We start from the raw sequence: 24,983 nt of genomic DNA, 5'->3' as shown, positions 1-24,983 counted from the left end.
ATATATATAAATATATAAATATATATATTAAAAAGTGTTTATTTGCAAAAAATAAAATTGTTTTAACGGTAAACTATCTTATAATAAACTCCCGATTTGTGATGATCTGTTCTTTTGTTAATCATTGACAAATCCTCAGTTGGAGAGTACTGTCCGAGCAGCTCCGAGCAGCCGAGCAGCGCCGAGGCGCTCCCTGTACTGTATGTATGAAACAGCTGTATCGAATAAATGGTTATTGATTTTTTATTAGCACTGTTGTCACCTTTATTTGGCAGTTTGGAGGGAGGGTTGGACATGGGATCCAGGGGGTTTGGATTTGTCCTTCCTGGCAGTGGCTGAGAGGAACCCCCCAAATGCTGGGAATGGAGCGTGTGGCCACTAACCCAGAGGTACCCCCAAAACCGGGATGGGGAAGGTGAGGACTGGTGGCAAAGCCAGCAATCCTGGTGCCACGAGGATCCCCAAAGCCTAGCCACTCCCTGCTCCCGTAGCAGAAAACCCTTTAAAGCTGCTCCAAATCCACCTGTCTCATCGGCAGCACCAGCGTCTCCTGGCCCCAGGGGCTACATCCAGCCCAGGACCTCTCCTCCCTGGGGAGCTCTGCGGGACCCGGGGCCACCCCCAGCTCTCCCAGCGTGGGAATAAATCCTCTTCTGCTCCCTAATGGCTTTTTTGGCACCGAACCCAAGTCAGGGACAGATTTAGACTGATCTCGCTGCTGGCTGAGAACGCAGCCTTTCCCCATGGGCGCTCTCGCCTCCCCAGAGTCGGGTGGGGACCCCGGGAGCTGTGCTTGCCTTGGCCCCCGAACCCCCAAACATGTGGTACCACGAACCTCGGGGCAGCCCGGCCGTGATGGGAGCGCGGTGCCGAGTAAAACCAGATCCCACACAGGGCCCCGGGACCCCCACGGGCCGCGGTCCTTCCAGCTCTGCCCAGTGCCCAGAGACATTGTCCGAGCCCGGGGTCACCCAAAGCGCGCTCCCCCCGCAGCAGGGCGGTGCGGGGTGCTGTGTGCTGCAGCCCTCAGCGTCCTGGGCAGGGATGCTAAGGTGCAGCCACCCCATAGCGCCCACAGGTGCCCACTGCATCACTCTGAGCCCCACGGCACCCAGCCATGCACAGAACACCCACCAATACCTCCAAACACCCCCACGCACCCCACAACCCACCCCTTGTGCCCTACAGCACCCAGCCGTGCCCACACAGACCCATCTCCCCGCACAGCTCTTACCCATGACCACGGCACCCCTCGGTGCCCCATCACCCATCTGCCCCCGCAGAGCACCCAGCGGTGCCGAGATCCCCCCCGAGCCCTCCCGCTGCCGCTCCCTCCCCTCCCCGCACTACAAGTCCCGGGGATCCCCGCGGCAGCGCCGCCCCCGCCGCTCCCCGCCCGCTCCGCCTCTCCCGCAGCACCATGGCCGCGGCCCCGGTGCCCGAGGGGGCTCCGCTAGAACCGCACGACAGGTAAGACCCCGCTTTCTTTTCCCCGGGATCATCCCTCCGGGACGGGACGGACACCGCGGTGCCCCGGAGCTGCCGGTCCCCGTTTCCCCGGGCTCCGGGGGTGGCGGTGCCGGTCCCGTCCCCACGATGCCACTTCCGTGAGTGGGGCCTCCCCGAGCCCATCGCTCCATGCAATCCCTCCGCTTTTCCCACCAACCGTTTCTTCCCACCCCCGCTTTATCCCTTGTTTATTTTCATCCCTTCCCTCCCCCCCTTTTATGATGCTACCTCTTCCCTTATTTACCTTATTTTATGGTTTTAGCCCTTAATTTCCCAGCAGATAAACCACAGCCTCCCATTTTCCAAGCTTGCTTGCACATGCATCCTCTCCATCAAGATGAAGAGTGGGACAACTTAAACTTTTCCACCTAAAAAACCCATACAGGGTGATTGCCCCCAGCCCCCCCCCACCCCACACACATACTCATGTGTCCCCTCTGGTTTCCACCCCCTTTTCCAGCACAATCCTCAAATATCAAATATCTGGGAATTGCATTTGGAGCATCACCAGTGCTCTGGGGATGTGGCAAAGCTTTTAGGGATGGAGCACCCCTGCATCCCTGGTTGTATGGTACCAACACCCCACGGCTCCAACCAAGCAACCCCAGAGTCAGTGCCAAAGCATCCCAGCAGTTCCCATCATGTTCCCATCCTGCATGTTCCAGCAGCTAAACCCAATGCTGGCAGCTGCCTGTGCTGTTCCTGTCAGCCAGCTGTGGATAGCGGGGAGGATGAGGATGAGGATGAGGATGAGAGGAAGGAGTCTCCCCAAGCTGTGCCAGTCAAGTGAGGGATGAGAAACTGGGTTGTGTAACAGAGCCCCTTCCACCGTGGCTCCCACCGGGTATAAATAGCAACGGATAATTGGCTTTGCAGAGGGAAATGTTTGTCCTTTTGTGGTGAGGGAGCAGAGACCATAATAGGGCTGGAAGGGAGTGTCTGTGCATGGAGCTGCTGAGATGAAGTGTCCAGCTCCAGGTGGCTCCGGCCAGGACAGAGCTCGGTACAAAGCTGGGTAAAAAAGCTTGATACAAAGGGAGTGACGTTCCGTGGGTTCCAGGATGGGCATGAGGTGTGACAGTGGGATGGCAGCCAGGTCCCTCCATCCATTGTGTGGGTTCCTCCATCCCTCAGGCAGTTTCCTTCATTCCTCAAGTGGGTTCATCCATCCCATGGGCAGGTTCCTGGATCCCTTGGACATGTTCCTTCATTCCTTGGCTGTGTTCCTCCATCCCTTGGGTTTCTTGGACAGGGAAGGCCCAGCCAAGAGCTGGTACACGTGGATCCAGCCCAAGAAAGCCCAGCCCAGCGATGGAGGAAGCAGGTTTGACCTCCACGCTCCTGTGGGTGCTGCTGACAGGATGGCATCTGGGAGCAAGACCCTCTCCTTGGAACAGGCATCCTTCCACTCAGGGCTTGGTGTGCCTGCAGCTGTCGCACCAATCCAGTGACAGTACTTGTGACCAAATGAGGAAAATCCACATGCATTTCCGTCCTTAAATCCCAGGGGAAACCCACCCAGCAGCTGCCAGCAGCAGAAGAAAAAGGGGAACTTGGCCCTCGTGCCTGCTTTCCTCTTTCTCCATATTTTAATTCTGCCATTAGAGGAGGGATTTGCTTAAAAATCACCTGGAAGAAGAAAGTCCAAAACCCAGGAATTTCAACTTGTGCAAGAACTGGGAAACTGGGAAGTGGCTTAGGAAGCAGAGGAGATTTGTGCCAGCAGGAAGGCTCAGTCACAGCTGGCCTTTGGAGCCAGTGTGTCCCACCTGGGAGCCCAGTGGGAATGTCGGGTGGGATGCTGGGAGACTTGCTCCTGTCGCCTGGACATTGAACAAAGGCAGGAAAAGTGGCAGCAGGAGCATGAGATAAGGAACAATGTCCCTGGGCGATGGCTCCTTGCGCCATGTCCCGCATCCCTTTGCTTTTTTTGCTTCTTTAATGAGAAGGAACAGAAGTGGCTCCGGAACAGAATTTTATTTTTAAACTTCTGAGAGAGCTTTTACAGCGAGAAGGGAGTCCAGGCAGAGATCAGGGATGGAAAAGTTCCTTTGATCATCGCTCGCTTCCCTGATGTTGCAGCAGCAGCTGTGGCTCATGCTGGGGGCAGGTTACCCCCAAAACCCTCCTGTCCCTGTCCCCTGCCTCAGGACCAGCCCCTCATCTCTGGTTCCCATCAGGTTTCCATCTTTCGAGACAATGCTCTGCAGGTCCCATTGGTGAGCAGGAGCAGAAGCAGGAGCAGGAGCAGGAGCAGGAGCAGGAGGAGTTTCCTGATGACTGTGGGAGGCAGTGTGTTTCCCTTGCCTCTGGAATAACCTTGATGGCTCGAGGAGGAGGAGGAAAGGGTCTTTTTCCATTTCAGGCCCCATCTCCAGGTGTTGGTGCTGAGCAGGAGGGAGCACCCTCCTTGGAACCCCTCAGCAGTGGGTGTGCAGAGGCCAAGCTCCTCTCACCATGCTGGGGCAGGCTGGGGTCTCACTTGGTGGCCACGGGACTTTGTCTGGATGCTCCGTGTCCCTGGCAGAGCCTGGCTGCCCTCAGGTGTGTCCTGCACCACCTTCTCCCTTCCCTGGCAGCCAGAGGCTGTGGGCTGAGGGCTGCTCTGCCCCAATCTCTGCTCCAGGGCTGGCCTGGACCCCCTGCCTTGGTGCCCAGCATCTCCCACCCTTGCCACATGTCCTGCCCTTCAGCAGCTGCCTGGCTCCCTGGGCTTCCCACAGGATGCCCAGGCTCCCTGCCCTCCCTGGAGAGGCTGATACTGGAGGAAGAGCTGGGGGGGGCAAGGGCAGCTGGCAGGGGGTGCTGAGGGAGCGGGCACAGCAGCCAGAGGGATGTTATTCTTAGCCACCCGCAGCCCTGGGGTGTTGAGTTTCACCCACTTGTTTACTCCAGGGCTGAGGGGATGGTGAGGGGCAGCTCTTGGGGAAGCTGAGTGATCCGGGGGGGAACCCTCAGCCAGACCCCCCAACGATGGGAGCCATGGAGAGGGGTGTGAGTCCTGGACCAAAAAGCCCTACATGGCCAGCAGCCCCTGGCCCTGAGCCCCAGCTGCTCCACCAGCTGCTTGAGGGGTGCTGGCTGGGTACCCCCTGCCCTGGGGTCATCCCCTCCTGCCCCCTGCAGCCCCCTCCCCAGTGGTGTCGAGAAGTCCCTGGGAACTCACCAGTGCCAGTGGATGTGGATGTCAGTGTCCAGGTGCCCTCCTTGCTGAGCCCACACGTCCAGGACAGACGAGCACCCCCAGTCCTGGGAGCAGAGGCGCCGGGGCCGGTGTTTATTGCCTGTGCTGGGGGCGGTGAGGGGAGGTGTCACCTCACCCCCAACCCCCTCTTTTTCTTTAATCAAGCCAGTGCTATTAATATCAGGTAATGAACGTAATCTGGAGGTTAAGCTATCCTCTTATGCTGCTGACCGCCCCGCAGCTCCCGGGCACAGACACTCCCCCTGCTCTGCTCCCTTCTCCTGCCTCCATCTTCCAGCCCCCTGCATCTGCTGGGGCTCTGCCTCACCCCGGCCTCCTGGGACCCTTCAGTGCCCATTCCAGGGGGACACCCCGTGCATGGCTCCGTGCCCCAAGAATCACCCTGGGAGCCCCGCTGGCATAGCCCCTCCCTCACCCTGGTAGTGCGGGTGGGACAGGAGCCGAAGTGTGGACAGGGACAGGGGTGGCACCTGTCCAGGATCAGCCCTGGGTCGGCAGCAGGGGGAGATGAGCAGCCCCCCAGCCTTCTCCAGCGTCCGCATCTCCGGCTGCTGGGCCCTTGGGCCAGATGGCGGGTGAGTTTTGCTTTGTTTTTGGGTGGGATTTGCTGTTTTTCATCTGTTTGTTTGCTGGAGTGAACTCTTGGTGGCTCCTGTCCCAGTCCCTCTACCCCAATTCCTGTCTGAAAAGATCGGCCTCCCATGGGACATGGCTGCAGCCGGCCAGGCACCTCAGCAGGCTGTGGGGGGCTGCTGGGGGCTCCGTGGGGCTGGGAGCTCGGTCAGTGGGTTGTTTACAGGGCACAGAGCCCAGGACATGCTCTCCTGTGTGCTGCCAAGTTCAGGTTTGGGGCTGTGCCATCTTTCCTTGGAGCTGGGGGCACTTTTGGGCCCTGCTGCCTTTGCTGTCCCAGCCCCACATGGGTGCAGGGTGGTGGGGGGCTCTGAAGGGAGATGCAGAGAGCCTGAGCACAGTGGGGAAGGAGAGGGGTGTCCTTGCACCTCAGTAAATCCATGCTTGGACTAAGCAGGAACAAAATTCTTCCTTCATTTGTGCTGCACAACAGCAGAGCTGGAGAGCCCTTCTCAGGAGCAGGATCCCCCCACCAGGCTTCGTCTGGGATGCTCCAGTGTAGGAGAATGGATTAAGGCGACCTCACCCCTGATAAATTACAGCTATGTTAATTACCAGAATCTGCCTTGCCCTTAATGGGTCACAGCCATGTCCAATAAGGATGAGTGTGATACTTTTATCACAGTGGGTTAGTACCTCTGGAGAACACTGACCAAAGGGGAGAGGGAATTGCTGTTGTGAGGGGTCTGCTGTGAGGTCAGTCAGAGCCTGCAAGGGAAGCCTGCAGTGGGAATCTGCTGGAGTTGGAGTCTATGGGCTGAGCTTTGAGCTCTGGGACCTTTTCATGCTGATGGACTAGAGTGTGTTTAAGTAGCTCATTTCTACCTCTAACACAAGGTCTGCTGCAACACTCCAGCAAGGATGCAGCGGCTGCAGGGAAGGCAAGGCATCCCCAAAAGCTGAGGACAGCCTGGAGAGAACTGATGGCAGCCAAGCCCTCCAGGAAGGCTTGGTAGGAGAGGGGTTGCCAAGCCCAGGTGATGTTTCCTTTCCTCTTTGTGTGGCTTTGGCACTCCAGGGGTTTGCTCTGCTGGGGAGGGTCCATGTGGGATGAGGACCCTCCTCTGGGCAGAGCAATGGCATTGACTCCAGCTCTAAACAGAGCCCCATTCTCTGGGGCTCCCTCTTACAGGTGCAGGGCATTGCAGGGGCTTCAGCACTGCTGCAGGGAATTTCTGAAAAAGAATGGGGTGGAATGGTCAATAGAGATGGCTGAGATCAGCCAGCCTTTTGGAGAAGAAGAGCCCCTTCCTGGCAAAGGCATCCATGGAAAACATCTACAAATCTTGAAGTGTAACATTAGGAGAAAAGGCATGACCTTTGGAGAACAGCCCACGGCCATGCTTCTCCCAAATAAATCATGGGAATTGTGGATTTGAGAGGTGTAGAATATCATCCGCCTGTAGAAGATACAGGCATAGATGAGGTGTAGAGGTACAAGTTTAGATGATACTGATAGAAATGTGTAGAATTTTGATGAAAGTGCAGAATTATTTGGATGAGATAAGGCAGAGCAATAATTCTTGGGACGGGATTCAGGTGCTGCATCCTGCGGCAGTGTCCCCTCTGTGCCAACACCCTGGATGTGCTGCAGGCACCCTGGGGAGCAAGAGATGACATTTGGGAAAGTGAGGTGGGGCTGTGGCTGTAATTCTGGGAACTGGTGGAGATGTTGGAGTCCAAGCCTCTTCCTTGCTGCCAGGAGCTGGGTGATGCTGATGCCGGTTGGAGGCAGTGGGAGCAGAGCTCAGCCTTGATCCACCTCCAAAAAACAGAGCTTTGTCCAACCTGGAGTCACTTTGGGAATGGTGGCCTGGGCCAGGATCTGCAGGCTGGCAGAGCAGAGCTTGGTGCTGTGTGACACCAAGTAGCAGAGCATCCCAACAGGCTCGCCTGTCTCGTGGAGACTGATGTGCAACCCCGGGGGAAAAGCGGCAGAGCAGCCCATGGCTCTGGAGTAACCACGGTCTCAGGAGAGGGGCTGGGACGCGGATGAGAGGAACCGCTTTCTTCTGTGGTAAACAACTGTGTTTTTGTCACCTCTGCTTCTGTCAAGCCAAAGTGATGTTGTTTATGCCTCAGCACCCCTGGCTGCTGTCAGGCCCGCTCTGGGAGTAGCACCGGCGGATAGTGGATGCTGCAGCATCACCAGAGGGAGAGGAAACCCAAACATCCCACCTGGATTTGCTTCTCCTCATGAAAGGAGCCATTTTTCCACAGGAAGACACCTCAGAAGGTTTCCTAATGGGTGTCATCTCCTGAAGCTGCTTTTTAAGAGTCATAGTTGGGGTGTTTTGGGCTCCTAGTTGAGCCCCAGCCTGGCAGTGCTTGGAGCTGGCTGTGTGTGCTGATGGGCTCTGGTGAGGGATGGGGTGTTGGTGTCTTGAGCTCTTGTGGGGAACTCCATGAGTGCACAGCCTACGGTGGACATCGGTGGGAGAGACCCTGACATGGGCAGGAGCTGCAGCCTGCCTTTTGTTAGCAGGAATTCAGCAGTGCCAGGCAAATCCCTGTCTCCTTGCCTGCTCCACAGGGATGTGCCAGAGGTAGGGTTGGTGTGGTGTGGGCATCCTGCCATGCCCAGGGGGTTTGCTGTGGACATCCTGCCATGCCCAGGGGGTTTGCTGTGGGCATCTTGCCATGCCCAGGGGGTTTGTTTCCTGTGCAGGGGTGGCAGTTGCTGGGTCACTTCACACACAGATGGCCCTTCTGAAATTTTGATCTTTATCTAAAATTGTTCTAAAAAGGGCTGGGGGAGGGAAGGGAATTAATCTTCATACCGAAACAGCTTAAAATCAGCCCAAAATCTGTAAAGCCCTGCAGTTTAAGCCCTTTCAAGAGCAAGCCATATCAGAGCAGCAGCAAAGCCCCGCTGGCTCTGTCGGGCTGTACCAAACAGTGACAGCTTGAAGCCAGTGGTGCCCAGATCTCTTGGTTTCCTTTCCAGCCCTGTCATGGCTAGGGAGAAGAGCAGGGGAAGCCCTTTGCACTTTCTCCCAGGGAGCAGACGTCCCTCAGGGGCAGCAGATCAGGAGCAGGGAGGAGCAGGCACCGGTATAAATAATCCTCCCTGTCCCTTCACTGGCCAGGCAGTGGCTGCAGCTTATCTCCTGGCCAGAGGCCACTTATCTCCTCCTGACCACAGCTCTCCTCCTGCCAAGCTGGAAACGGCTCTGGAGGGTGCCTTGTTCCTCTCCCTCAGGATGATAAGGGAGCGTTCAGCAGCTCCAGGGCTTTGGGTGAGCTCAGAGCTCTCTCAGCTCCCAAGGCAAACTGATGGCTCTGCCTGGCTCTGCCCAGCTTGCAGGCTTGTCCCTGGGGGCTTCAGGACAAAAGGCTGGAAGAACCAGGTCTTGAGTGTGACTGGAGCACTCAAAGTGGGGAGAGGAAGGGGATTAGGGGGATGAGGATGGTTGTGCTGTAGCCCTTGTGTTCGACTGCTATCCCCAAGAAAGGTCCCTTGGCACACTAGGGTGGGTTGTTGCCCCCTGTAGCACACCTCTCAGTGCTTTGAGGGCTCTCTGGGGGATTTATTTCATGCAGACATTCCTCAAACACCAAGACTTTAGGGATGGATGTTTGCATGGTGCCTTTTCCAGTTTAAAATTTCTTCTGTGTGAGAATTCCTCGGTGTCATCTGTGGCCATGGGTCACAGAGATGTGGGTGCTGCAGCGAGGCTGTGCTTGGCTGTCCCAACTTTCCATTGCATCCCTCACCTGTACAAAGGATCCACCAAGACCCTGATCCCACACAGCGGGAATGTGTCCCCTTCCCCACCACCAGTAATCGTGCCCCTTCCTCTCCCCACACAGTAACAGCAGTGCTGAGTCCCTGGACCGGCTGTATCCCGCCGTGGGCTCCACCAAGCCCCCCCGCAAGCGGACCACCAGCCAGTGCAAGTCCGAGCCCCCGCTGCTGCGCACCAGCAAACGAACCATCTACACCGCGGGCCGGCCACCCTGGTACAACGAGCACGGCACGCAGTCCAAGGAGGCCTTTGTCATAGGTAAGCCACCTCTGCACTGCCCAGGCAGCATCCATGCCACCTGCCCCATGGCTCTCCGGGAGATCTTGGTGGGAGTCCTGCCCCACAACCTCCTTGGAAATTTGAGGTTGGCTCCAGCCTGGACAGGAGCAGGGGGAGTCCCTGTGGTAGGTCCTGCATTGACTGGGTGGGCTGAACCTGAGAGTGTGCAGGTGATGGGTTGTAGGACACCACATTCTGCTTCTTATTCCCTCAGCTCCTGGGGCTCTCACAAGTTCCTAGGGCTTCAGTCTGGACCGGTTCCCATGCCAGCACTCCCCATGTTACATTCCTATCCAATGATAGGTTTCCCAGCTTTTGCTGGGCGTGTTGCTGGCATGTTCCAGTACATGCCATTTGACATTTTCTGGGATAATCTCTTGGAGTGCCTGTGACTTCCCTCTTTGGAGGCTCCTCCAGCTTAGTGCAACAGCACAAGACCTAGGCCCCAGCCTGTGGTAGGAAGAGCTGTGCCTGGTGTTGGTGGCTTCATCACCTTTTCCCCGGCAGGTCTGGGAGGAGGCAGCGCCTCTGGGAAGACCACGGTGGCCACCATGATCATTGAAGCTCTTGATGTCCCCTGGGTTGTTCTGCTGTCCATGGACTCCTTCTACAAGGTGAGGCTGCACCCCTCTTGGCCTGGCCAGGCTCCTCAATTTGCCATTGCCCAGAGAAGCCGTAGCTGCCCCATTCCTGGAAGTGTCCAAGGCCAGGTTGGGCAGGGCTTAGAGCAACCTGTTCTAGTGGAAGATGTCCCAGGGGCTTGGAATGAGATGAGTTTTAAGGTCCCCTTCCAACCCACACCAATCTGGGATCGTGTGGCAACCCCTGGTGAAGAAACATGTTGTAGATTTAGGGACAGCCATGTGGCTTTTCCTTTCCAGTAGCTCTTGTGGGGCAGGGAAGAGGTGACTGGGCACAGCAGTGGGGAGGGAACTGCCCAGCCATGTGCCCTAAGCTCTGCTCTGTGGCAGGTGCTGACCAAGCAGCAGCAGGAGCAAGCAGCCAGCAATGACTTCAACTTTGACCACCCCGACGCCTTTGACTTTGACCTCATCATTGCCACCCTGAAGAAGCTGAAGCAAGGCAAGAGCGTCAAGATCCCCATCTACGACTTCACCACCCACAGCCGGAAGAAGGAATGGGTATGGGACAGTGAGAGGGGTGGGACAAGGGGGGGATGACTGAGGGGGGACAGAGGGGGAGCTGACTGGACCCCTCCAGCCCCTGACCTTTGCATCTGATGGATGCTGTCCCCCCCTGCTCTCTGCCTGGCTCAAGGTACGTTTTTTGGGTGAGCTGTCACAGTCACAACCCAGAGAGATTCCCTGGGACAGGACACATCTGAACAGATGTTCTGTGCCTAACCACATCCATTTTGACTCCACAGAAAACCCTCTATGGTGCCAATGTGATTATCTTCGAAGGCATCATGGCATTTGCAGACAAGGAGCTCCTGAAGGTGAGGAAGGGTTTTGAAGCAGTTCCAGGGTGAGATGGTGTGAGGATCTCCTGAGGTCCTGCAGCAGGGAGGTGACCTTCTCTTCCAGGTTGCACCAGATGCTGCAGCACTTCCCCAGGTAGGAGAAATTAATTTTGACTCTCAGCAGCCAGGAAAGAGTCCCTGGCAGAGGTCAAGTGTTTCAGCAAATACCTCAATCTCAGCCATTTGTGCCCAGGAAACAGGAGCTGAGTGGTGACCTGATTCCTGGCAGTGCTGGTGCATAAACACAACTAGAAATAGCCCACCTCCACACTGCATGCTGCAGCTTGCACAGCCAGAGGCAAAGTCTGCTGAACTTCTACTGCACAGAGCTGGTGTTGCTAGCATGGAATCATCCAGCACTTCAGGCTCTCTTGGGGATTATTTGGATATATTATAGAATCACAGAATGGTTTGGATTGAAAGGGACTTTAAAGCTCATCTTGTTCCACCCCCTGCCATGGGCAGGGACACTTTCCACTAGACCAGGGCTGCTCCAAGCCCTGTCCAACCTGGCCTGGAACCCTTCCAAGGCTGGGGCAGCTATAGCTTCTTTGGGCACTCTGTGCCAGGGTCTCACCACCATCACAGGGAACAATTTCCTCTCAATATCCCATCTAACCTTTCTGTCAGTCAGTGTGAAGACACTCCCCCTTGGTCTGTCACTCCAGGCCCTTGTCCAAACTTTCCAGTTCTCTTGGAGCTTCTTTGGATACTGGAAGGGGCTCTATGGTCTCCCCAGAACCTTCTCTTCTCCAGGCTGTACAACCCCAGCTCCCTCAGCCTGTCTCCATCCCTTGGAGCATCTTTGCAGCCTGACAAATGCTGCAGCAGGCAGTGAACCATACACAGACTTAGCCAAGTTCTGTCTAAAAAGTTTCCTCCCTGCCAAGTGAGCGCTTGGGCTGAACTTTTCTGGAGCAAGGATGACCTCCAGTGGACAGCTGGGTGAATCCCCCAGGAGACTCCACTCAGCGTCCCACTCCTGCCTCTTGCAATTAAGAACACAGTCATGAGCTGCCCTTCTGTGCTAGGCTCCTTTCCAGCATTAATTCCCTGCCTGTGGCAGAGGCTTGGAATGAGATGATCTTTAAAGCCCCTTCCAGTTCAAACCATCTAAGGGTTCTTTGATTAACAAGCCAGTGCTTGGTGTGTGACACAGACAGTAACTCCTCTTGTCTCCTTCTCGCTCTTAAGTAACATCCAGCCAAAGTGTTGGAGCTGGTTAGTAGTAGGGATAGAGTTTGGAGCAGGACAGGTCTCCAGGGGACACGAGAATAAGGTGGCAGCAAGGGGCTCACAGCAGCACCAGCCAGGTTCCAGAGAAAAGCTCCACACAGGCCAGAGCAGAGCCAGGCCTTGTTAAGCAGGAGCTGGGCTCAGCCCCACTTGGGGCAGCAGGGGAAGGTGGGTTGAGTCCCAGACCTGACCAGGTGGGATTTTTCCCCTCTCCTTTCAGCTCTTGGATCTGAAAATATTTGTGGACACGGACTCGGACATCCGCTTGGTGCGCCGCCTGCGCAGGGACATCAGCGAGCGTGGCCGGGACATCGAGGGTGTCATCAAGCAGTACAACAAGTTTGTCAAGCCTGCCTTTGACCAGTACATCCAGCCCACCATGAGACTGGCAGATATCGTTGTCCCCCGAGGTACCTGCCCAGGGCTGTCCTCAGTGGCACCCCTGAGACACCTCAGAGATCTCTGCCCTCAGCTCTGGGCTTTGTGGTTTTCTGAACCCCAACCCTAGGTGTAACCCCAAGCCTAGGCAGAGCAGTAAAAGCAGCCTTGGACTGAGGCTGGTGCTGGGCAGAAAGATGTGAATGGAGCCAAGTTGTGGCAGTCCTGTGTTCCCCCTTGGCATACCTTTTGTAGCCTCAGAGTCCCTGGACCTCTCTCTGGTGGGCATGGAGACAGAGTGGCTGGTCCCTGCCAAAGCAAAGGTCCTTCCAGCTGAGGGTCTCTGCACAAAAGTGTGGGGAAAGTCTGTGGTTTTTCCTCAGCCAGTCTTCTCCCCTACCAGCTCCACAGTGACTTAAGAGCTGGAAGTGACTTGGAGATATCCAGTAACAGATTATTGAATAAGGATTTAATAAAAGCTGGAATGTCTGCTGCTTTGCAAGGAAAGGGCTGTTTTTGGGAAGCAGTGTGGTTTTGAGCATAGTGAGGAAGAAACCTGTGATCCTGACCAGGGTGACTTTTCTTTCCCTGGTATAAAGTAACAGGACAAGAGGAAATGGCCTCAAATTGCACCAGGAGAGGTTCAGATTGAATGTCAGGGAAAAATTCTTCCCCAAAAGTGTTGTCAAGCCCTGGCACAGGCTGCCCAGGGCAGTGGTGGAGTCACCATCCCTGGAGAGATTTACAAGGTGTGTGGATGTGGCACTTGGGGATATGCTTTAGTGGTGGGCTTGGCAATGTTGATTTAATGGTTGGACTTGATGATCTTAGAGGACTTTTTCCAACCTTTACAATTCTGATTCTGTGATTCTTTTGCTTTTGGGTCACTCCAGGGAGTGGAAACACTGTGGCCATCGACCTGATTGTTCAGCATGTCCACAGCCAGCTGGAAGAGGTAAGAGGTGCCTGGTCCTTGGGTGTTGAGTGTGGTTCACAGCCTTGCCTGGCAGGGAGCTGTGCTCTGGGTGCCCAGGCGGGAGTGGCCTGGCTTCTGTGCTCCAGGTGTGGGAGTTCCTGTGAACTCCTCCCAGCCCTTTCCCTCAGTCCAGTGAAGGAAACTGCCTTGTCCCTGTGCTCTGGTTGGTCCTGGCACCTCTGCCAGCTGTGGTCCAGCAGCAGCTTCCTTCCCTGCCTGGGACAGCAAGTCATGAGGGGACAAACCAGCCACCCTCCTGTGATCCGAGGGATATGTCCCCCTGTCCGCAGCCCTCCCAGGTCCAGCATTGCCCCAAACCCTCCACTGCTCTTGGGCTTCTCCTCTTCCTTCCCATGCAGACCCTGCTGCACAGTCTTTCCAGTCAGGAGCCCACTTTCCCACGTCTGTGCTGTATGCAGCTTCTGAGTTTCAAAATTCAACGTCTTGTCACGTTTGAGCCCAAATCCAGGCACATGCTCCATCACTTCCCCACTGGTGGCTTAAAATCTTCTCCTGTTTGTCCTGGGCCAGTCCTGATCAGTGGTTTGGGACCCTGCAATGAACTGATGGCATTTTGTGTTGCTGTCCCTGAGCAGCAGTCTCCTCACCCCCCACAGTTGTAGTTTTGGTGATGTTTCAGTTGTGGAAAAGTTCAGAGTGATGCAGGGAGTGTGACCTGCAGATAGATTAACTGGAAAGTAAAGGGCTTGATTCTTTCAAGTCTGTTTTGGAGCTCCTAGGAGGCAGGAGCTGCTCAGCCCTGGGATGGGAGCTGGCATGGCTTGGCATCCGGCTTCCCATGCCTGCTCTGTGCTCCTGGCAAAGGTGTCTTGGCAGGTTCCTCCTCCTGGATTACCTGGCTGCCTGAATTCCCAGCACTAAACTCTGGTTGGGAAGGTGGTTTCTAAACCCTCAGTCACAGGAGGAAGGATTGAAGCCCCAGCATCTCTGCTAGTGCCAGGCTGAGAAGGGCACCCAGCCCTGAGGCAGAGTCCAGGAAAGGGGAATGGCTGTTTCCCCAGCTCCTGGGATCCAGACAGGGAATATCAAAACAAACCCAGCACCTCCAGGGTGCCACTGTGAGCCAGGCAAGGGGTTGGCTTGGGGAGGGCTTTCATTTACCCGGGGAGGGGAAGAAGGGCAAAAGACTGCATGTGAATTCAGGAAAATACTCCTATTTTTCCTTTTTTTTTATCTTGAAACGACCCTGGTGTTGACAATGCTTAATACCGGTTGCGTTGTGTCTTTGTGTTGCTGCCGCAGCGTGAACTCAGTGTCAGGTAAGAGCCCTCACTCTGTCCTGTCTGTGCAGCCGAGGCATTTCCAATGCCAGGCACTGCTTGGCCTCACCCCGGCCCACGGCGGGACCGGCAGCTCGCGGAGCACACGGCCTCGTCACCCTCCACGGTGACAAAAGGCCACCGTGCCCTTGGCTTTGGGATGGCAGGGACAGGGTTGCTCCCCAGGGAGGTACTGCCAGCTTGAGCACAGACCCCTGAAGCTGGGACAGGGCCAGGTTTGTACCTGGGGATGCCCGGTCTCTGCAGGAAGGGAGGCTTTGCATCCTGAGATTCTCTTTTGTTTCTCTTCATCCTCTAAAATGAATGATTTTCAGAGCCATTCTCCATCCCTGATGAGTAAGGATCGTTAACCATCAATTATTAGGTTAGTCAAAGCACTTTGAAAAAAGGGTGGAGAGTGACTTTTTAAATGGGCAGAAAGTAATAGGACAAGGGGGAACGGTTTTAAACTAAAGGAGGAGAAATTTAGGTTGGGTAATAGGAAGAAATTCTTCCCTGTGAGGGCAGTGGGGCCCTGGCACAGGGTGTCCAGAGAAGCTGTGGCTGCCCCATCCCTGGAAGTGCTCAAGGCCAGGTTGGACAGGGCTTGGAGCAACCTGGGATAGTGGAAGGTGTCCCTGCCCATGGCAGGGAGTGAAATAAGATGGTCTTTAAGGTCCCTCACAGCCCAAACCAGTCTGTGATCTTGGGAGTGGTGGGAGCCCTGGACCCCTTGCTGCACACAGGGATTTGCCTGGTGGCACCCAAAGGAGCGTAACAACTTCACATGGCCAGAGGTGCCAACTTCCCCACAGCTTCTGGAGGATACAGAACCATTTCTAAAGGACTGAGAAAGTCCTGCTGCCCAAGTCAAGCAGGATTTCTAATTTCTCAGTATCTGCAGGTGGATGATATCACATATATTTTGATTTACTTAACCTCTGCAGCATGGGGCTCCAGATGGGACTTCAGCTCTCTTGCTTCCATTAAAAAGCCACCTAGGCTTTCAGGTATTCTTGTAGGGAGCGGAGGGAATGCATTACTGAGGATGGGTTTCCATTTAGATCTCCATCATTTCATGGAGATATGCAACTCAAGTAACCTTAAGATTTACATTTGGCATACAAAGAGCTTTTAAAATAACTGAGATGAACAGGGAAAACGCTCTGCTTTACTTATTTCTGCCTCAGCCACTCACTTCCTAGACTAGACAAGTGGATGTTTTATTTCCCTTTGCTTGTTTAACACCCTGGGGCCTGACATTTCCATACAGACACGTAAGCTTCCCTCTATGTCTGGAGGTCCAGGTGGAAAAGTGCTCTTTAGTACAAAGAGAAATCTGTTGCTTTAAAAATAGCAGGAATAACAGTAGAGAGGAGACTAATATGTGTGCAAATATATATATATATATATCTAAAACTAAATATATATATATATATGTATATGTGTGTATATAGAGATAGATACTTATGCACATATAAAATTTCCTTTCTCCTCCTTAGTCAAAGAGTTGCTCAGTACAGGTGATCTTTTGCACTTAAAAATTGGGTACTTAATATATCCATAAAGTATTAGAAGTTTTACAGTAGTAAGTTTGGAAAGGTAACTCTGACCTCTGGAAACACCTCCACGATCACCACACCCACAGGTGGTTTTATGTTCTGTTTAAGGCTTCCATTTATGCCTTTGACAGAAAACCTGGAAAAAAAATCCTGCAAAAACCCAAATCTGTTGCCACTGCTGGAGCCCCAGTGCTTTCCTGCTGCTATGGTTTCCCCCAGCCCTGCTATCTCTCTGCAAGAGGAGTGGGGTGGATGGAGAGTCACATCAAGTGAGATGTGCCTGGCAAATACAATTGTTTCCATCACAAGCAATTCCCATCCTCTTGTCTGGAATGGCTTCATGTAAATGTCACCGTTGTTCTGAAGTCACTGCTGTTTGGCTGTGGTGGGGACACAGGGAGGGCTTTGTGCTGGTAGGATAAAACCTGAATGCTTAAATCTCACCCCAGTCCAAGGTGTCTCTGTGGCCCTTGTGCTCCAGGGCTGTATCTCCTGGCCAAGCAACTGGCTGGGGATAGGCAGGGAGTGCCTTTCCCCACTCAGATGGGTGAATTCTGGGGGGATTTAAAGCAAGTGGTGCCTTCCTTGGGCATGCAAGGCTTGTTTTCATTCTGAAACCACTGGCTCCTGGGGAAGCATGCTTGCCTTCCCAGTTATTCCCTCAGAGCACAGGTAGGACCTTAGCATCCTTAGGATATTTCTTGTCCAGCTTCCCCCATGTTTGACTGTGCTCCTGCTGGAGACATGGTTCCATACCAGCACTCCCAGGTGGATATTCCTCCTGGAGCCTGGCAGCAGGAGCCAGAGCAGCCAGCCCATGCTGAGGCACAGTGGTCCCATCCCAGCCTGTTCTGCATCCCTCCTGCCACACTCTCAACATCCAGCCCTGCTCCTGGAGCCAGCGCTCTTTCCAGCTGATTCCCCTCGCCAATCAATATTCCCCACCCCCAAGGTCCCGATCAGCTTGGCATGCCCTTTGCCAATTGTGTCTTTAAATATCAACCCATGGTGCAGTTTAATAGCCCTTGTTTGAAATGTCAGCCCTGAAAGGCAGCCGTGTACGTGTTTGAAATGCCTTGACTGCATCATCTCCTTTGTAGCTGGATGTCTCTTGTCTGCTTCCTGCTCGATAGCATGTTCCACAAAGAGCCAAGGATGCTCCCTGAAGCCCTCCTGGGAGATGGTCACCCCTTTCTCTCTCTCTCTTTCTTCTTCTTTCCCTTTTTTTTTTTCCTTCAAAGCCTTTGTTCTCAGGGGGAAAAAATAAGTTTCCAAAATAAGACGTGCTCATGGCTGCCTGTCTGGATGTTCCGTCACAGCCCTGTCTTGGCATGGAGGGACAGGAGGCATCACACTCCCTCCTGCCCTCCCAGGATGGGCAGGGGGTGACACAGTGGATGCCTGCTGGAAGGGCTGAGCTCTTCCCTCAGCCTGCTGGCCTTCTCCAGTCATGGTCAGCCCAAGGCAGGTCCAGGTGAGCCCAGGGGAAGGAAAGTCTTCCCTGCAGATGATGTTCTGTTCAGAGCCAGGTTTGTCTCCTTGTTTCCAGTGCTCTTGGCTTTCCATGTTCTCCAAGGCTTGAGCAGATCATCATCCTAGAGGAGGAGGATACCCCTGTGAGCCCACAAGCAGTTTGTCCAAGAGAAGGGCAGGTTGGATGATGGATTTTTAGGTTGGACAAAGGTTTTTGGCCTTGAGTGACTACACTTGCTTTGCGATTACAGTGGAGCCCTGGGTGAGAGCTTGACACGAGCCCTGGATGTGTTGAGTACTGGGTTGTATGAGGCTTGGAGCAACCTGGTCTAGTGGAAGGTGTGAGGGTGGAATGAGCTGATCTTTAAGGTTTCTTCTCATCCAAACCATTCCAGCATTCTATGGTTCTATGTCCCTCCAAACTCCAGGAGCCACTGTTGCAGTGTGGCACTACCAGGATGGAGGTGGGACAGTGTCCCTGCTGTGGCTCCAGGACAGTGAGAGCAGACAGTCCTTTCCCCTCATGGAGCCAGTGCTGTGGAGAGCTGTGGTGACATGACTTGGTCACCAAGGGAGGAGTGTTGGGTCTGCACAATGATGACCCAGGCACCAGGCAGGTCCAAGAGCCATTAATCAATTAGGGGATTTTTTTCCCCCCCTCTGACTAATGACGGTGCTTTCTCCTCTGTTTCATGTCATGTTTGTCCCTCTCCTCTTAAACTCTCGTGTCTCCTGTCTTGTCTCCCCTGAACATCCCTCCCACCGGGTGACCAGAGGAAGCTGCGCTGGGATATGTGAGGAGACAAATGCTTATGGCAGTGTTTTGGTTGTGGCACTAACGGTGGGGAGTGGGCGAGGGCTGTGCAGGGTGAGCTGCCTCACTAACCTGGGTGGGGGATCCTGGGGCAGACAGCTCATGGGGTCCTGCTTTGCTGGGGCTGTGTGGGCCAGACAGAGGTGGGGGTGCTTGAAAGAGAAGCTTTATCCCAAAAATGGGACCTGTTTCCCCAGAAGGCACCATGGAGAGACCCCCACAGCACTGAGTGGCATCCAAGCAGGGTGGTATCCAGACTTCTCTGCCCCTACACTGCATGGGTGTCGAGGGAAGGTGTGGAAAACTTTGTGACAATGCTGACAGCATTTCTTGGGGGTCTGTTGACAGCTCAGGATGCTGGGGAGGTGTTCCCACTGCTCATGGAGGTTGGAAAACCCTTGGCATCTGTGGCAGGGAGCAGGAGTAAGGTCACACCGTGACAGGAGAGGGGCTGCCCATTCCACTGGCATGGTGGGATGCTGTGACATGGACCTGGCAGTGATGGAGGGGAAAAGTTCCAGTGGCAAGCTCAGTCCTGTGCTCCTTGCTGAGCTGTGGTGATGGGAGATGACCAAGCAGCTCCTCTGGTTTAGGTAACAGCAGTTTGTAACCTGGGCAAACCCAGCCGTGTGTGGCCCTGTGTCAGGACCCTCTCTGCCCCACAAAGCAGGTGAGCTGGCAGCCCCCATGCCAGCACCAGCACCTGCCCAAGGCAGGGCTCACACCCTCACCACCACATGTGTTGGCATCCCAGGGGCTGAGAGGGGTTTAGGCAGGGCTGTGTCCCCAGGCTAGCTTTGGCAGGAGGAGGGAAGGGAGAGCTGTGGGGGCAGAGCTGTGGGTGCTGCCAGCAGCACAGCCCTGGCACAGGAGCATCTCTGAGGGCTTCTAACCCACGGGACAGCGACTAACGGAGTGAGCTCGCTTCACTGACAGCAGGGCCAGGGCCTTGAGGGCTGCTTGTCCCAAACCAGCAATGGGGTCTGCACACAACAGGCAAGCCCATGAGGGAGCCACAACCCATCCATGCTCTCTGCATGGCTGCCAGCTGTCCTGGCTCTCTGGAGCGTTCCTGCATGGGGGCTTTTGGCTGCTACTCAGGACTGGTAAAGCAAGAAGGAGCCCTTAAGTACCCACAGGCCTTGGGAATGTCTCGTTTGGTGTTGGTTGGCCAAGACCAGGAGATGGCTATGTGGATGGAGGCCTCAAGCAATGCCCTCCTCCATGCCTATCCATCTTCTCTGTCTTCCTCTCTGCTTGCGTGCCTCTGTGTGCCATTAATCCAGGTTTCTGCTTGATTTGAAATCTTAATCATTCAGTGCTTTCATTTGCTCTCTTCTCTGCCTCCCCAACATCTGTGTTTTTTGCTGGATGCAGCCGCTGGCACGTGTGTGATCTGACGTGTGGCTTTCCAACCCCAGCCCTCCTCCCAGACAAAGTAGCTTGTCCATCCTGCCCAGCCTTATGGAAGCCAAATGTGACCTTCTCATTACTGCTGCTCTCACAGGGAGAAGTGACTAATGGGGCTCCATTGTGCACTTCCCCATGAATGGTGTTCCCTTGATCCCAGAATAGCTCCCAGCCCTATTCGTTATGTGGAATGAGTCACACAGAGCCAGTCCTGTCCAGCCATAAAGTCTTGAAGCTGTTCCAAATTTGGAATGGGCCAAGTGGTCTCTAAAATAGTCACATTCCAGATATGTGCCAGTGCTGCCAGCCTGGCTACCTGTCCAATTCCTGGTGACATCTGGCACTTGTAGGTCACAAATGATCACAACAGCTCCTTCTCACCCCATGAGTCCAAGATCCATCAACAGATAAGGTTCTGGAATAGGAGAAGATTTTGACTTTTTCTACTTTCTTCCCAAACAGTGGGAACTAAGATGGGCCAGCCACCTTCAGAGAATCTGTGGCTGCCCCATCCCTCCAAGTGTTCAGTGCCAAGATGGATGAGGCTTGGATTAACCTAGTCTAGTGGAAGGTGCCCTTGCCCATGGCACAGGGTTGGAACAAGATGGTCTTTAAAATCCTTTCCAACCCAAACCATTCTGTGGTCCTGGGTCAGCTGCCCAGCAGGAAAGGCGGGTCCTTGGTCTGCAAGGTCTCCCTAACTCCAGTGACCCTGGTTTGTGGATGCAGGTCCCTTTGCCATGGCAGGGACCAGGCAGAGCTGGCTGCTCGCTCAGTTCAGCTGGATAGCCTCTGTGTGTTTGCAGTGTGAGATGATATCTGGGAGGATGGCTCTGGCCATGTGCTGTGCTCCAGCCCTCGGGCAGCCTGCCCCAGACCTTCTGACAATGTGTTTGGTTTTCAGGGCTGCCCTGGCCTCTGCCCACCAGTGCCACCCCCTTCCTCAGACCCTCAGTGTGCTGAAGAGCACCCCTCAGGTGAGGGGCATGCACACCATCATCAGGTAAAGCCCCTGCTATGGCTCCTGGGGTGGGATGGGACTCAGATGCTGCTGGGATGGGCTGGCCTGTCTCTGGGCTTCCCAGTCCCACTTTTGCCTGTTTGTATGGCTTGGAGACACAAGACAGGGCAGATGGGGGCGGCCCCTGCATAGAGCTGTGCAGTTACTGCTCAGTCATTTTGCCAGCAATTTTTCTGCTTTTTACCTTGAAACAGACACTACACTTTCAGGCTCAGATGGTACTAACAAGAACGAGGAAGGGACAGGGACTGCCGGACCTCTGCTAGCATCTTCTGGGATGCATTTTGGTCAGAGCTGACGTTGCCTTTCCCTCCCCTCTAGAAACAAGGAGACCAGTAGAGACGAGTTCATTTTCTACTCCAAAAGGTTGATGCGGTTGCTGATTGAGCACGCACTCTCCCTGCTCCCATTCCAGGTGGGTTCAAGGCTGCAGATGCTGGGTTTCCTCTCTGATTCCTAACCCTCAACTGCTGGGGAGCCAGGACAGTCCTGGTGCTGCTCCTCCAACCTTCCCCTCGGACCAGTCCTTTGAACCCTCAGATTAAAAAGCACCAGGACTCCCCAAGGCTATGGAGCAATCCTGTGGTCCTGGGTGACAACTCTTTGTCCAGCCTTGCTGTCCAAGGGTCCAGGGCTGGCTGGCTCCAGGGCTCCTGTGAGAGCCACATCTCTGGTAACTCTTCTCACATGTTTTTTTGTAGAGTTGCACAGTCCAGACCCCTCAGGGACATGACTACGAAGGGAGGACATACAGCGGGAAGCAAGTAAGTGGAAGCCAAAGCACTATTCAGACCTGCCCTGTGGGGGTGCACTGAAAGCCCTGGCTGGGCTGGCCCTGGCACCACCAGGGTTTTGGTACCTGCTATCATGAGTATGACAGCTTGTACCACCAGGAAGGACAGGTTGGTCACCAAGGGTACCATCAACAATGTGCCACTCATGCCCCCTCACTGAGGGTGGACTGGGAGTGGGGCAGCCCTCTTGGAAGGGATGTACATTTGGGGTGCCCGTTAGAGTCCCTTGCTGCTGAGACCCAGTGTGGGGTGGTGGCAGCTCCTACACGGTGCAGCCACCCTGGCCATGTGCTGCAGATCACCGGGGTGTCCATCCTGCGAGCAGGGGAGACCATGGAGCCGGCGCTGCGCGCGGTGTGCAAGGACGTCCGCATCGGCACCATCCTCATCCAGACCAACTGCAACACTGGCGAGCCAGAGGTAAAGCTGAGGATGTCTCCTGGTGTGCAGGGTGGGGGCATGGCTCACGTGTTTCCTGACAGCCCTTCTGCAGCCCAGGAGCTTGTCTTGGCCAGGGCTGAGTGCTTTGAAAGCTGCTCAAGTGGGTTTTGCCAGCAGGCTTGTGCACACAGGGGCTGGTTTGCTGCCGAGTGTTTGTGCTGGCTCTGAACTGACAGCCAGGGTCCCAGGGACAGAGAGGCAGGAGGGATCCTTCACTCCTCAAAGAGAAGGGCTCAGGTTGCTCTATTTGTCTGCAGCCTCTAAGCTGCTCTCTCTTTCCTCCAACCAGCTCCACTACCTGCGGCTGCCAAAGGACATCAGTGAAGACCACGTCATCCTGATGGACTGCACGGTCTCCACGGGCGCCGCAGCCATGATGGCAGTGAGGGTGCTGCTGGTACGGATGGGTTGGGTGGGGGGCTGGCTCTGGAGCAACCTGCAAAGCACCATCCCCAGCCATGCCAAGGGGATGTGCCTGGAACTGGCTCCTCTGCAGGAAGGAGGGTGTCAGGGTGCACAGCACAGGCTGGGGTAACTCACCCTGAGCTATCCCTGTGCATTTCCTGTAGGATCATGATGTCCCAGAGGACAAGATCTTTCTGCTCTCCCTGCTCATGGCAGAGATGGGTGTGCACTCAGTCGCCTATGCGTTCCCCCGGGTGAAGATCATCACCACGGCTGTGGACAAGAAGGTGAATGACCTCTTTCGGATAATCCCTGGCATCGGTGAGTGTCTGTGTAGGAATGACTTGCAGTGAGGGGATTTTTAGTGCTTGTGGTGGGGCGACACATGACAACATGAAGGTTGTCAGCAGCAGTTTAGGTCTGGCCTTACACTACCCAGAGCCCCAGGACCCCTCCTGGGTCCTGCAGCCAGGTGGGTGTCAGGGTCACCATGCTGGCTTTGAGGGCTGTGGGGCAGCCATCCCCTTGTCAGCAACAGGAGCCATTCCACATTCCATGAGCCTCCTCCAGCCCCAGGCAGAGAAATCAGGCTGGGGCAACTGGAGCAGCCCTGTGCCCACCTCCTTCCCTAAACTGCCACCTTCCACAAGTTCACCCAAAATAAGCTCACTGTTCTGTCCTCACCTCTACTGTGCCAGGAAACACCTTCCACCGGGTGTTAAACCAGCCTACAGGCTGCTCCAGTTTTGCTGCCACTCAATTTTTCCTGCTGTTCAAGCTGTCAGATAAACCTGCTCTGGTCCCCTTGCCTGCTGAGGACAGGCAGGAGGATGGGCTCCTGCAGTGCTGCACTCTGACTTTCTCTCCCCACAGGGAATTTTGGTGATCGGTACTTCGGGACGGACGCTCCTCCTGACTGGAGCGACGATGAGGATGCTCTTAGCACTTAGCTGGATGTGGAGGTGCCACTGGCACCAGGCAGCTTCAGCACCGCACCTTAACCCCTCTGTCCAGTGCAGATTTCTCCTTCCTCTCACCAAGCATAGATATTTTTTTCAAATCTTACATCGGAGATCTAGGGCATATTTTTTCAGAGAAACATAAATCCTAGTTTGACTTTATGGACAGTCACGTGTCCCAGCATAGAGCGGAGTTAATTTATTTTAATTTAAATATTTGCCTATATAACTTATTGGAGATATTTTATAAAGGAGAATAATAAATTTTTTCTCTGGTTTTCTTGAATGGAGCCTGTCTTTTTCTGTCACTTCCCATGGGTGCCTAGAAGGATTTGTGGCCCTTCAAGACTACAGTCCTGGGAGGGGAGATGTCATAAGCAGTGGTGGGAGGTCAAGAATACCACACCTTCAATCCCAATCCAAACTTGGTGCCAGAGTAGAAGGCAGTGCCTCCTGCCTGAAGGGAAACCAAAGCTATTAGAGCATCCAAAGGAGCTACACAAGGATGGTGAAGGACCTGGAGGAAAAGCCATACAAGGAGCAGCTTGAGGTCACTTGGTTTGTTCAGCCTGGAGGAGACTGAGGGGAGAAACTGTTGGGGTCTGCAACTTGCTCCTGTGGGGAGGTGAAGGGGCAGGCTCTGACCTCTGTGTATGACCCGTGACAGGACCTGAGGGAGTAGCTGGAGCTGTGTCATGGGGTGTTTTATGTTGGATATTAGAAAAAAGTTCTCCAAGAGGGTGGTTGGGCACTAAAAAAAGCTCCCAAGGCTGCCAGAGCTCAAGGATGAGCAACACTCTGAGGCATATGAGGGGATTGTTGGTGTGTCCTGTGCAGGGCCAAGAGTTGGATTCCATGATCCTTGTGGGTCTCTTCTAACTGGGGTGATTCTATGAGGTTCAGTTCAGATCATATCACACTTCAGCGGAAGAAGCACCAAGTGCCTGTTGTGAGTTTGGCAGCCAAAGTGAAACAGAGCTCACCCCAACCCCAGCTCTTGCTGAATCAGAGGAGCAGGTTCTGTAGCTGACCCAAGACACAGTGACCGGGGTCTGACCTGTCACAGAGCAGGGTGACCACAGTGGAAGGGGAGCTGGCCCTGCAGGAGCGGGGTTCAGCCACAGGAGGCTGTGACCGTCAGGGCTGAATATAGAGAATTTTCCCTTGGTGCAGGATTCAAAGTACCAACCCTACACCTTTGTGCCGGAGATAAATATCCCAAGAGGAGCATATCTCATTTTTGGGTATCCCTGACCTGGAGCTAGCTCCTGAGGGGTCAGGCAAGGCAAGCAGGTGCTGCTGGCAGCACAGGATGGGAGGATGATGCTCTGCCAAGCCCTCACCAAACTGGAGAGTCACCTGGTGATCACTCAGTG

At 54.6% G+C, this 24,983-nt stretch overlaps 1 protein-coding gene and 1 long non-coding RNA gene across 10 annotated transcripts; one reads left to right on the top strand and one right to left on the bottom strand.

The window, feature by feature from the left end:
* Window positions 1-21: 21 nt before the first annotated feature.
* LOC106628273 (uncharacterized) lies at window positions 22-4,854 on the bottom strand. Of its 5 annotated transcripts, none has more exons than XR_001331578.2 (4): window positions 4,676-4,854; window positions 1,754-1,877; window positions 836-1,034; window positions 22-215 (listed from the first exon to the last, which is right to left on the bottom strand). It is a non-coding gene; the product is annotated as an uncharacterized LOC106628273 (long non-coding RNA). The 5 variants fall into 5 exon arrangements; XR_001331579.2 differs by having other exon boundaries at window positions 836-931; XR_015774150.1 differs by having other exon boundaries at window positions 22-931; window positions 4,676-4,832.
* On the top strand, window positions 1,399-23,893 carry UCKL1 (uridine-cytidine kinase 1 like 1). 5 transcript variants are annotated; one of them, XM_088064536.1, is made up of 15 exons: window positions 1,399-1,470; window positions 9,161-9,354; window positions 9,883-9,989; window positions 10,347-10,517; window positions 10,763-10,834; window positions 12,315-12,504; window positions 13,366-13,427; window positions 18,538-18,557; window positions 20,892-20,990; window positions 21,330-21,423; window positions 21,710-21,772; window positions 22,100-22,222; window positions 22,533-22,640; window positions 22,813-22,969; window positions 23,522-23,893. In XM_088064536.1, the coding sequence occupies exons 1-15, from the start codon at window positions 1,421-1,423 to the stop codon at window positions 23,596-23,598; spliced, it is 1,587 nt and encodes a 528-aa protein (XP_087920662.1). In that variant the 5' UTR covers window positions 1,399-1,420; the 3' UTR covers window positions 23,599-23,893. The 5 variants fall into 5 exon arrangements, with proteins under 5 accessions (XP_087920662.1, XP_087920663.1, XP_005524832.1 ...); XM_088064537.1 differs by lacking the exon at window positions 18,538-18,557 and adding an exon at window positions 14,712-14,728; XM_005524775.3 differs by lacking the exons at window positions 1,399-1,470; window positions 18,538-18,557 and adding exons at window positions 4,959-5,289; window positions 14,712-14,728.
* Window positions 23,894-24,983: the final 1,090 nt, after the last annotated feature.

Source organism: Pseudopodoces humilis, chromosome 19 (genome assembly GCF_049639895.1).
Source record: "Pseudopodoces humilis isolate 2021_Gansu_Grassland_sample_001 chromosome 19, ASM4963989v1, whole genome shotgun sequence".
NCBI lineage: Eukaryota > Metazoa > Chordata > Aves > Passeriformes > Paridae > Pseudopodoces > Pseudopodoces humilis.
Note: the sequence above shows the minus strand (reverse complement) of the source record. Positions and strands in the feature narration are given on the sequence as shown.